Source organism: Osmerus mordax, chromosome 21, assembly GCF_038355195.1.
Source record: "Osmerus mordax isolate fOsmMor3 chromosome 21, fOsmMor3.pri, whole genome shotgun sequence".
Lineage (NCBI taxonomy): Eukaryota > Metazoa > Chordata > Actinopteri > Osmeriformes > Osmeridae > Osmerus > Osmerus mordax.
This window is the reverse complement of record NC_090070.1, coordinates 11,525,995-11,538,494: the sequence shown is the minus strand read 5'-3', so window position 1 is coordinate 11,538,494 and position 12,500 is coordinate 11,525,995. Positions and strand designations below refer to the sequence as shown.

At 49.1% G+C, this 12,500-nt stretch overlaps 1 protein-coding gene across 1 annotated transcript in view; it reads right to left on the bottom strand.

Annotated features, from left to right (window-relative positions):
• Positions 1-12,500, bottom strand: part of cacna1ab (calcium channel, voltage-dependent, P/Q type, alpha 1A subunit, b) — a 35,346-nt gene that overhangs the window by 8,008 nt on the left and 14,838 nt on the right. Inside the window, 4 exon segments of the mRNA XM_067259426.1 lie at positions 3,173-3,276; positions 5,111-5,218; positions 5,865-5,970; positions 11,588-11,684. Coding sequence (XP_067115527.1) covers positions 3,173-3,276; positions 5,111-5,218; positions 5,865-5,970; positions 11,588-11,684 — 415 coding nt within the window.

The window sequence follows — 12,500 nt, the reverse complement described above, 5'->3', positions numbered from 1 at the left end:
GAGAGAGAGAGAGAGAGAGAGAGAGAGAGAGAGAGAGAGAGAGAGAGAGAGAGAGAGAGAGAGGGAGAGAGAGAGGGAGAGGGAGAGAGAGAGAGAGAGAGAGAGAGAGAGAGAGAGAGAGGGAGACGGAGAGAGAGAGAGAGAGAGAGAGAGAGAGAGAGAGAGAGAGAGAGAGAGAGAGAGAGAGAGAGAGAGAGAGAGAGAGAGAGAGAGAGAGAGAGAGAGAGAGATGGGGTAGGAGAGAGAGGAGGCTGGGTGTGTAGAGGGGAGAGAGAGAGATACATTGATAGAGCGAGATGAAGAGAGAAGACAGACAGAAAGACAGATAGATATATAGACAGATAGACAGATAGACAGATAGATAGATAGATAGACAGATAGATAGATAGACAGATAGACAGATAGACAGACAGATATATAGATAGAGACAGATTAGATTCTAATTCAGGACCACACAGGGGGGCAACATCTACATCCTCCATTAGACAGCACCTGAGAGGGGCAGAGGTCATCCAGCTCCCCCAGGGAACCCTGGGAATTTGAGTTCTCTTGTTCCACCCTTATAAGGGGAGTGGATGGAGGCAGCAATGGCTACATGACTACAGCCCACGTCATGTCCATCCCCAATCCCCAAAGCTAAAATGCTGAATGCTTGATGAATGGAGGGTTTGATCCAAGTCGGTGCGTGCTGGCTACAGTGATGCCTTCTGGGAAAATGAGTTTTTTTTATTTTTATGACAAACACAGATGAGATGAGGTGGGCGATGAGGTAACTACAAGTCATCTGGAGCAGTCGTGTGGAGAGCATTCGTAATAGTCACTTAATCTGACGACCCAACGACACAATTTAGACGGCCGGAACTCCGATCGTTACATCGGGAACCGCAGCTCAACATCCAGACAACCAACGGGAGATGACGGACACACGGACGGATAATCAGACAGACGGAGAGGCAGAGGAGGGAAGGGAACACACACAGAGAGGAGAGAAGGGTTCTGGTTAGAGACACTTGGTGGCAATCAACCAGGATTGACCAATCGGGGGGAAAGGCTTGGTCCTGCCTCCTCCTCCTGGAGGGAGAAAGAGAAAGAGGAATGGATGGATGGAGAGGAAAGAGAAAGAGGAATGGATGGATGGATGGAGAGGAGAGAGAGAGAGAGGGCCGAGGGGAAACGAGGGAGAGTGTGAACGAGCAGCGAGGGTGACAGACAAACAAGTGACAAAGTGAACAGAGAGAGAACGGAGAGATGTCAGAAAGGTGTAAAGACACGGCTGGAACTAAGGACAGGGAAAGACAGAAACGACACAGAGAGAGAGGGAGAGACAGAGAGAGAGAGACAGAGAGAGGGAGTGTGAGAGAGAGGGAGATACAGAGAGAGAGAGACAGAGAGAGAGTGTGAGGGAGAGAAAGTGAGACAGAGAGAGACAGAGAGTGTGAGAGAGAGAGAAAGAGAGAGAGAGAGTTCAGAGGTCGACAGCACACACTGACAGACAGAAGACTCACAGGACGAACAGTAAGACAATCCTATCGGTGGGAGAAGACAGGGTTGAGACAGAACAACACTTTGGTAAACGGTCAACATTATAGTCAACAATGATAGACTGAAGAACAGCCGGGACAACAGTAGACAGATATAGAGGGAGGAGGAGGGAGGAGGAAGGAGAGAGGAAGAGAGAGAGAGAGGGGGGGAAGGTACTATAGAGGTAGGCAGGAAAGAGGGAAGGAAGGAGGAAAGAACAAAGCGAGCGAGAGAAGGAGGGAAGGAAGGAAGGAGAGGATATAACTGTACTAATTGTGGAAAGAAAGGAAGGGTTGATAAAAGCAGGGAGGGAGAAAGCAGATGTGACAAAAATGAAGGAGGGAAGGAGGGTTTAGAGAAAGAGAAAAGTTCTTGTGCACAATCCAGCTGGTGATGTTGAGTGTATGGAACACTGGACGGTCCAATGACATGGAAGCATTCAGGATCATACCAACACATATGTGGGAAGGGGGGTGAGGGAGTTGTCAAATATCACACACATTCTCCATTGACCAGTACTGCACCCCAGAAACTCTGATGACTTCATCTCCTCCTTTTACTAAACAATAAAACATGCCCGAAAAAAAGTAGGACTTGAAGATTTTTTTTAAATGTGGTAAATGTATTTTTTGAGGGAGTATAACTGTCATTATTCCAGACACTTTAAGGGAATATGAGGGGTCTTTTAGTACAGAGAGAGAGAGGGGTTCAGAGAGTTTGGGTGAGTCGGGGTGACTGCACCAGAGTCGGAGGGTTCAGCACTGTGGTGAACGGAGGAGGAGCCCAGTAGCTGCAGTGTGGATGGACTTGACAGACGCATTCAGAGAGGAGGAAGGAGCAAACACACGGAGATAAGGCCATGTTGTATCTTCATCGTCATTCAAAACATCGTCATCGTCACTGCTGGGAAAACAAGCCTAAGTTACCGTGACCTCTCTCATCATCACCCTCCGTGAAACACAGGCTCAAGACGGAGGCCGACTGTGATGAGGAGGAAGGGGGTAACTAGAGAACGATAGCCAGTCTTGCCATTAGCCTAGCATTAGCCAGCATGCTAAAAGGGAAAACAACCAGGAAACAGCTTGAGAGAAAGAGGGGTTGAGTTAGCATGCTAACGGGCTAACCCGCTGGGCGCTGGTCTAATAGAGAGAGAAAGTGTTGAGTTAGCATGCTAACGTGCTAGTCGGCTGTATGCTGGTCTGATAGGGAGAGAGTGCTGAGTTAGCATGCTAACAGGCTAACCAGCCTGGTCATATAGGTAGAGAAGAAGGCTTGTGTTAGCATGCCAACAGGCTAACAGGGAAACGGCTTGTTGCAAAAAGGGAAAGAGGGATTGGGGTGCTTTGAGGAGGATTTCGGGGTGGCAGGGGTAATCAGGGAGGGTTGGGGGGTAGTTGGGGGGTGGTTCTGAGGTAGATTAAGGTGTGCTTCAGAAAAGCAGTTGCGAATGCATTTAGCTGGCGGCTGATGGACAAATGGATGGACAAATGGTTCAAGTCCGTAGCTCAGGAGTACTCGTGGGTAGCGTGAGGGAATTAAGGGGACAGTTTGGCTGTTTTGAAGAGTAGCTATGGAGGGTATTTGGGGTGTTTTCCAGAAGGGGGTAATGGGGGTGTTTCAGGGGTGTCCTAGTCAGCCTCTAGTTGGGTACCTGCTCCTCGCGAAGGACCTGGAGCTTTTTGGCCTTGCTCTGCCGGTAGTACTCCATAATCATCATGGCAGCGTAGATCTTCCCCACCGTCAGGTCTGTCGCTGCTGAGAGAGGGACAAGTTACCCTGCACGATTAGACCACCAGAGATGGGACCCTGCGCCGTGGGGGATGGGGGGGGGGGGGGACGAACGACAACACACACACACACTCACAGCATGCTACAGGTACAGTACACACACACACACACACTCACAGCATGCTACAGGTACAGTACACACACACACACTCACAGCATGCTACAGGTACAGTACACACACACACACACACAGCATGCTACAGGTACAGTACACACACACACACACACTCACAGCATGCTACAGGTACAGTACACACACACACTCACAGCATGCTACAGGTACAGTACACACACACACACTCACAGCATGCTACAGGTACAGTACACACACACTCACACACACTCACAGCATGCTACAGGTACAGTACACACACACACACACACACACACACACACTCACAGCATGCTACAGGTACAGTACACACATACACACACATGCTCTCACTCGCTCGCAAGCACACACAGACACACATACACTCTTGAATACACACACACACACACACATTTTAGAGTACAACTGTTACAAAAACTGATACAACACTTCCAGTACAGACATAGTTTACGTTTACGACACTGTACTTTAACATAGAGCCGTCAGTCTTTTCACAGGCAGATAGTCTTGTATCTACAACTAAGGCATCTCTTAGCTTATCTACATTAAGCTTCCTGTACGATAACCCAACTGTTTCCTGTTTCCTACAGGGGAACAGGTAGCCACATCACAATGAAGAGAGAGACACACATCACAATTCTACCTCTTTGTTTTTTCGCTAAACAGGAGCTCAATTCTTTTTCTAAAAACTCCAGATAACCATCCCCGGAGTTTGGATGATAACACACTTAAACATTTAATAATCAGAAAAAAACATTGAGCTCTGTTTTCAGAATTAGCACACCGGAACTCCCACTGTTTCTATCAGAGGAACCTCCAGCTCCAATACAAAGTGACATGGTTACAAGTCCCCTGTTTACTCAAGGTATTTTAAATCAAGCATAGTCAAGCAGGCAAGTAGATCCAGTTCCATTATTATATTAAATAATGCTATGTTGTAAAGTAAAGAACAGTTATTTATGTTCTTATTGTATCTCCAAGGACTGATACAACATCATGCTACACTTCTCTGCTCCAACAACAGTTTCTATACTCAAGACATATTGTCTATGAATCCTATACATATTGGCTATGAAGCATGTCCTGTAAATATTCAGCCTGTGCTATATATTTTCTATGAAGGCTCAATGAAGCCTTTATGAAGCCTCCGTTTAGTCTGTGAAGCCTAGGTGAGTCTTATGTATACATGCCTTACATATACTGTATGTCTACATAATGCTATGAACTCCCTGTAGTGAAAAGACTTCTATAGAGGATCTTCTATAGCAGGCACCCTCTGATACCAGACATGGGGGTGGGGCGTGTGTGTGTGTGTGGGTGTGTGTGTGTGTGTGTGCGTGTGCATGTGTGTGGCGTTTACAGTAAAAACATGAACGAAACTGAGAGAGAGGGTAAGTTTGTGTACTGACAGGGTTAGTGTGAGGCTGTGTGTCAGAGGAGAGAAACAGCGTGTGTGTGTCTTAAAATAGACAGAGACAGAGTAGTAGGTGTGTGTGTACGTGTAGTGTGTGTGTGTAGTGTGTGTGCGTGTGTGTAGGTGGCAGGAGGGCGTCTGATCAGAGGGCGCAGAGCGCTTGGGGGGTCACCGGCCGTTAGAAGCTGTCCTCTTGGTGGGTTGGTGATCGGACACAAACACAAACACGCTGGCTGCCATGACTACGCTGGGATCCGTCACTTCCAGGGACTTACACTTGTGTGGCGTGACCAGCAGGTCCAGGGTCTTCTGGGAGAGGTTGGGCCAGATCGCCATCATCTCCTTCCTCAGCTCTGCATCCATCTGGTGCTTGTCGGCACCCCCTGAGAACACACACACACACACACGCACACAAACCAAACATAGCATGCACACACACATATACATCCAACATATGTAGACACACACACACACACACAGAACCATCCATGCCACGGCAAAGAAATTCAAAACAGCACACATTTGACAAAGAAATAACGCAGTCACGACAAACATTCACCCACACAGACATTTACACAAACAGAAGATGTGGATTGGTTAGTGTTATCATCAACCCAGATGCAGAATCTGGATACCAATGAGAGGAAGAACAGGCTAGAGGTCAGATAAGGTCATACCTACAGAGAGAGAATACGTAGGTCACACGCTGTCCTCATATGAGGAGATAGACAGAGGAGGTGAAGAGAGATAGGTGGAGAGAATAGTGGATAGAGAGTGAGAGAAAGAGAGAGAGAGAGAGAGGAGATAGAGAGGAGGAGAGAGAGAGGAGGGAGAGAGAGGAGGGAGAGAGAAAGGAGAAAGAGAGGAGAAAAAGAGAGAGGAGAGAGACAGGAGAGAGAGAGGAGAGAGAGGGAGAGAGAGAGGAGGAGAGAGAGAGGAGAGAGAGACAGAGAGAGAGAGACAGGAGAGAGAGAGGAGAGAGACAGGAGAGAGAGAGGAGAGAGAGAGAGACAGAGAGAGAGAGTGTACCCTTGGCAATCTTGATATCCAGCGCCGTCCTGATCAGGGCCATGAGAGTGGAGTTGAAATGAACCGTGTTGTCGTCGGCAACCGGCAAATCCATGCGCAGCAGCCTCTGTGGAGAGCCAATCAGGACGAGAGGTTGAGCGAGGGGGGTGTGTCCACAACAGGGGGCGTGTTTAGAACCTCCAGGTCAGGAAGGGGGGGAGGGGTCAGGGTGGGAGGGAGCTCAGTAGACACCAGCCACAAATCAAACAGTTTATTTTACCGGATTTATATATTTTTATGTTTATCTGATATCTAAGAGTCCTATGTAAAGTACCTATGTGTGTGTCTGTGTAGACACAGAAACCAATCATAGTCAAAGCATTCATAGTTCTATTTCCAGGTCTAGTTTCTAGTTCATAATGATTTGTTTTTCCGTTATTCATGTTGTCAAGGTCCCTGTCTGTGTCTCCTGCTCGCCAGTGATACTCACTAACACCACTATACAGTTACCCACTGGGGCCATCCGCGGAGCAGCAACTGGGAGAGCCACGAACCACACGGAGACAACCACCAGAGCCAAAATGGCCGCCAGACTGACCCAACCTGTGCCCATGTTCCCTGAATGTGTGAATGCAAGAGTAAGGCATTCACGCATCTCTATCAACAAACACATAGATATGTACATACCGTACACATACAGCCCAGATCTAAACCCACCCCTATCCCAGTACGTGACACACAGTTTGCTTGTACGGACTGCAATTAAGAGTGCTTAATTGAGTTGTAAGGGAGGACAGAATAGAATCACTTTTATGGGACAGTATCACTGGTGCGGTTCTTCTCTGCAGGAGACCTGCGTGATAACCAAGGCATCAAGGCTATAGAGCTCCCTCCGCCTGTCTGGAGGGTACCTGTTCTAAATCCCTAACAGGTAAATACAATGGACAGACCCTGACAGGGGCAAAACTGACACACCCCCCTGGTCTGGGGTTGTCGTTTTGTGTCTTGTCAGTTGGCGTCCGTTGGGTTTACCTTTGAACATGAGCGTTGGGCTCTCACGATGGCAAGCACGTTAGTGTGTGTGTGTGTGTGTGTGTCGATGCGGAATGTGCGCGGCAGGCAGGCGGGCGCAGCCAAGCAACACGCTCAGCTCCGTAGCCATGCAACAGAGAACACGGCGCATGCATCACCCCCAGACCCCGCCCCTCCGCCGCCCCAGCGACAACATCCAACACACCTTAAACATGCCACATGCAGACACCTCTCCCCCCCACCCCTCCCCCCTCTCTCCCCCCCCTCCCCCCCCTAACAGTTAAGCAGCCGTGAATCAACACACAGAGAGTATCATCGCTAAGTTTGATTTGATATTTGATCGATGTGATCGATTACTTCAAATTATTTTGTCATCATCTCTCTACGGTATCCTAAGAGGTTCAATTGAAGGTTTCTTTTATTTTTTTACACTTAATAAAGAGAAATGGAGCAATCTGAACAAAATAAAGTACATTTATTTGATCTCTCTCGATGCGTAACGGGTGCAGAGTGTCTTAAGGGATTAGTTTTACAGTCACGTTAGAGAATTAGAAAGAACTTCCTGAAAGAAAAAATGATATAAGAAGATATAAAATGGTTGTTTGTTTTGGACCAACCGGGCATGGTGCAGGCCTACATGGGCGGGGACAGCAGTTAGTTCAGTTAGACCATGAGATGGATTGACAGATAAAAAGGGGAGGGGGTGAGGAGGAAGGAAGGGGGTGGAGATAGGGGGGAACGTGACAAACATTCAAAGAAAGCAAAAACAGAAGTCGAGACAGAGAGAAAGAGAGAGGGAGAAATAGGAGAGAGAGAGACAAGACGAGAGGAAAAGGACAAGGACCGATAAAATCACCAGGAAAGGCAGAGGATCCTCAACAAGAGCGATCAACGCCTCAACATTCGTCCTCAAAAATATTGTGTCTTTATTTTGTCCCTGAAGAAGGAGCCAGATAGCTCGTTGTCTCCGCTACGGGAACCTGTCGATGTGTTTTGCTACGAGGGTGCGGAGCTGTCAGTGTGGTCGCGAAGCTGCGGTGCGGGCAAGGGGGAGGAGCTGGATGAAACATAGAGACGGTGCGTGTGGACCGGAAGAATCTAAGTGCAGATCACAAACATCAGGAGCTGGAGAGAGCAAACGGAGTTCATGTGATGACGCTTCACTGTACAGAGTGGTCACAGAGAACGGAGAAAGAGAGATAGAGAGTGAGAGAGAGAGAGAGCTGGAGAGAGAGGGAAGGAGAGAGAGACAGAGAGAGAGAAAGAAAGAGAGATAGAGAGACGGAGAGAGAGACGGAGAGAGAGAGACGGAGAGAGAGAGACAGGACAGAGAGAGACAGAGAGAGACAGAGAGAGACAGAGAGAGACAGAGAGAGACAGAGAGATAGAAAGAGAAGGACAGAGAAAGAGAACAGGAAGGCCGAGGCAGGGGATGGAGGGAGTGGAGAAATGGTGGAGGTGAGTTAACCGACCACACAGCGGAATTTAAGGAGGGCTTGAGAGAGCGAAAGACGGAGAGAGAAAGAGAGAGAGAGAGAGAGAGAGAGAGAGAGAGAGAGAGAGAGAGAGAGAGAGAGAGAGAGAGAGAGAGAGAGAGAGAGAGAGAAAGAGAAGAATAAAGATAGAGAAGGAGAAACTATGCGAGGGAGTGATGCCAACAGTGTAACAGAAATCCAGAGAAAGAGAGAAAGAAGAGAGGACAAACAGAGAAGAACTGCATTGACAGTCAAAGTAGACCAGGATGAATCTCTCACAGTGAACAACAGAAAGAGAGAGAGACAGAGAGAGAGACAGGGAGAGAGGGAGAGAGAGAGAAAGAGACAGGGAGGAGGAGGAGAGAGAGAGAGAGAGAGAGAGAGTGTGAGAGAGAGAGAGAGAGAGAGAGAGAGAGAGAGAGAGAGGGAGAAGGAGAGGAGAGGAGAAGAGGAGAGGAGGACATCATGGGTGAGAATGCAGACATGACTCATGAGTCAAAGTATTTGTCCATCTTACCCAAAACTATCACAAGGCTTCTTGTGTAGGTGACTGACAAGGTGTATGTGTTTGTGGGCGTGCGTGTGTGTCGATTTAGTTTGTGCCTTTTCCAAACAAATGCGAGTACATGTTTGGGTTCACGGCAGCCTTGAATGTGTACAGGCTGCCTCGCAAAGTGTGTGTGTGTGTTTAGCTAGAGCGAGGGGCCATCCACAGGAAGGAGAGACGCAGAGTACAGAAGACACACACCCTTCCCTGTCCTTCTGTACCAGCATCATAAGGAGTGTGTGTGTGTCTGTGTCTGTGTCTGTGTGTGTGGTTTACTTCACATGTCCATCTGATGAACATTTTTGGAGCCTTGACTGATTGTCACAGGACGTTTCCCAGCACAGCTAAGGACAGCTTATCAGAGAGTAGGGGAAGTGAGGAATGGACTGCTGATTTAAATGGATGTTTTGAGGGTTTAAAGCAGCCATATGCTGTCACGTCATGAGATCGTTGCGTGAAGATACAAACTTTTCATTGTCTTTGGAAGCGAAACCCGTTTATTTCAACGACGGCGAATCCAATTATTCAATTATTATTCGACTATAATAACTACACTACAGATCTGTGTGTGTGTGTGTGTGTGTCATGGTGTGTGTGTGTGTGCATCCCTCCGTGCTTGGTGCAGAAGGGCTGACAAGGTTTCTCTGTTCTCTCACTCCAGTGGCCTGCAGAGGGCTGACTATCACTTCACAACGACACCCATCCCTCCCTCCATCCATCCCTACGTCCCAGGAAATACAGCGCTCACCACCACAACCACCACTAACAGACAATATGGACAGCGCTGGGTGGGAGACAGGGGGGGGGGGGGAGGAGGGTGGAGGGAGGGAGGGAGGAGGGGAGGGAGGGAGTGGGAAGTATTAACCGGCTCCCCTCTAAGTGATGAGGGAAGGAGGGAGGGGAGGGGAGGGGAGAGGAGGGGAGGCCTACCTTGGTATAAGGGAGGGGAGGAGGGGAGTGAGGAGGCAGAGAGAGGAGAGCAAGGGAGAGGGATGGAGGGAGGAGGGAGGGAGGGAGGGGGAGAAAAGGAGAGGGAGGAGAGGGAGGGAGGGATGGAGGGTAGAGAGGGAAGGAGGGAGGGAGGAGAGGGAGGGAGGAGGCAGGACAGGGAGGAGAGGGAGGAGGGATGGAGGAGGGAGGAGAGGGAGGAGGGAGGAGAGGAGAGGGAGGAGAGGAGGAGGGAGGGAGGAGAGGGAGGAGAGGGAGGAGGGAGGGAGGGAGGAGGGAGGAGAGGAAGGAGAGGGAGGAGGGAGGGAGGAGGGAGGGAGGAGAGGAAGGAGAGGGAGGAGGGAGGGAGGGAGGGAGGAGAGGGAGGAGGGAGGGAGGAGGGGAGGGAGGAGAGGGAGGAGGGAGGAGGGAGGGAGGAGAGGGAGGAGGGAGGGGAGTCTACCTTGTAGGCCACCCTGGCGGGACACCTCTTCCCCAGGCCTAGCGGTGGGCACATGAGTCTGAGCATCTGATACATATCTGTGTAAGTGATCCTGCCACTACACACACACACACACGCACACACGCACACACACACGCCCAAACACGCACACACACACACACGGACCAGACAGAACAAACAAAGATGGACGACGAAGAACCCAACGTAAAAGGGATGAGGAAGGGGGGGGGCGCGTCACGACGGACGGAGGTGAATGGGGGGAGGAAAGGAGGGGAAAAAGACGAGAGGAGAAAGGAAAGGAAGAACGTCAAATAAAAAAAGGAGGAGGGAAAACAAACACACAAGAGGTTATTGTTTGTGATCGTCGTGGTTACGAGAGGGAGGGGGGGTCGAGAAAAAGAGAGGGGGGAGGGGGGGAGAGGGGGAGCGGGTTAAGAGAGTCAGTCCTAGTTAGATATCTGAGGAGTGAGGAGGAGGAGGAGGAGGAGGAGAGGAGAGAGGGATGGGGGAGGTGTAGTTTTAGTAGCGGCCTATCAGGCGAGGGTACTATTTCCTGGTGACTCGTATGGGACACACAGTGGTGCTTCTGATCAGGAACAGAAACACACAGCTGCAGTGTGAGGTCACAATGGGTAGACACGTCAATGCAGTTCACTTTATATAACCCCTCCTCCCTTCCCTCCCCCCGCCCCTCCTCCCTCCCCTCCCTCCCCTCCCCGCTCCCCAAATACAAGAACAATGCACACTTCTGCTAGACCATTTCTGCCCTGTCATGGTTAGTCACCAAGCAGAAACAAAAATACAAATGGTCAGTTATTTTGCCCCCACCACCACCACCCTCCTCCTCTCTGTCTCATCACCAACACCCACAGGAAATGGTGAGTTAACAATTACACTCAATGAAGTTGAGGTGTTTGGTGTGTTTGTGTTGGGTGAGGACAACAGCAGGGCAGTGCTCCTCATGCTTCAAACAAAACAGAAGTACTAGGAGTGTGTGTGTGTGTGTGTGTACCATGTCTGCATTGTCCCAAACATTCTCGTTCTCATACCAGAATGCAAATAGATTAATATATAAAAACACCCCAAACCAAAAAGGAATGATGGATTAGAAAACGTAAAAAATAAATAAACAGATCAAAATAAAGAGCAAAAAAAAAAAAGGAAAAATCGAAGAAAGGATAGAAAAAGGAAATGGAGTGTGACAACTAAAGTACTTAAACGAAGAACTAAGAGCAGACATTCATTCCAGTATGGAGGACGAGCAGGTTGCTTAGAGGTTGTGTTTAAGTTGGATCCAAACCTTGCAGGCTACCCTATGAGGGCATTTCTTGCCTAGTCCCAGAGGTGGGGAGATTACCCGCAATAAACTGTACATATCCTTATAATGTATGCGCCCACTGTAAGAAGAATACAAGGGGGTTAGAACAGGGACAGACAGAGAGAGAGGAGAGAGAGAGAGAGAGAGAGAGAGATAGAGGGGGGGTGAGAGTCAGGAAGGTGAGGGGAGAAAGAGCGGGGGAGAGAGAGAGAAATTGGGGGAGGGGGGAGAGGGGGAGAGAGAGAGAGAGAGAGAGAGAGAGAGAGAGAGAGAGAGAGAGAGAGAGAGAGAGAGAGAGAGAGAGAGAGAGAGAGAGAGAGAGAGAGGGAGGCAATATACAAAGTGAGAGCACACTTGAGATTACAAAGGAGAACAAGAGTAAGAATCATTGACACTCTCTCGCTCTCTCTCTCTCTCTCTCTCTCTCTCTCTCTCTCTCCTCTCAAACACACACACAACCGTCCACACACCAAAACACAGCTGGGAAAGATCAACATGATTCCAGGGGTTCCACAATATACACTAAGAAGATGGAAAGAAGGAAGGAGGGAGGAGGAGAGGAGGAGAGGAGGAGAGAGAGAGACACGAGGGCTTTGATGATTGAAACATCTTGTCCCTGTTAAAACTCATCACGATCAATGTCATCGTTCTCCACTCCCAGCTTGACCTTCAAGTAACTTCCTGTCACATGACTTGTCACGTGACAGGGGTCAAGGGTGCAGCATCGCTAAGGCTAGAGTTCAAAGATCAGTGAGAATCCATCACCAGCTCAAAGGAATATAGAAGCAAGGGTTAGTGTATCAAAACATCTTTACCAACAGTGATAAACTGTGTGTGTGCGTGTGAGTGTGTGTGTGTCTGTGTGTGTGAGTGTGTGTGTGTCTGTGTGTGTGTC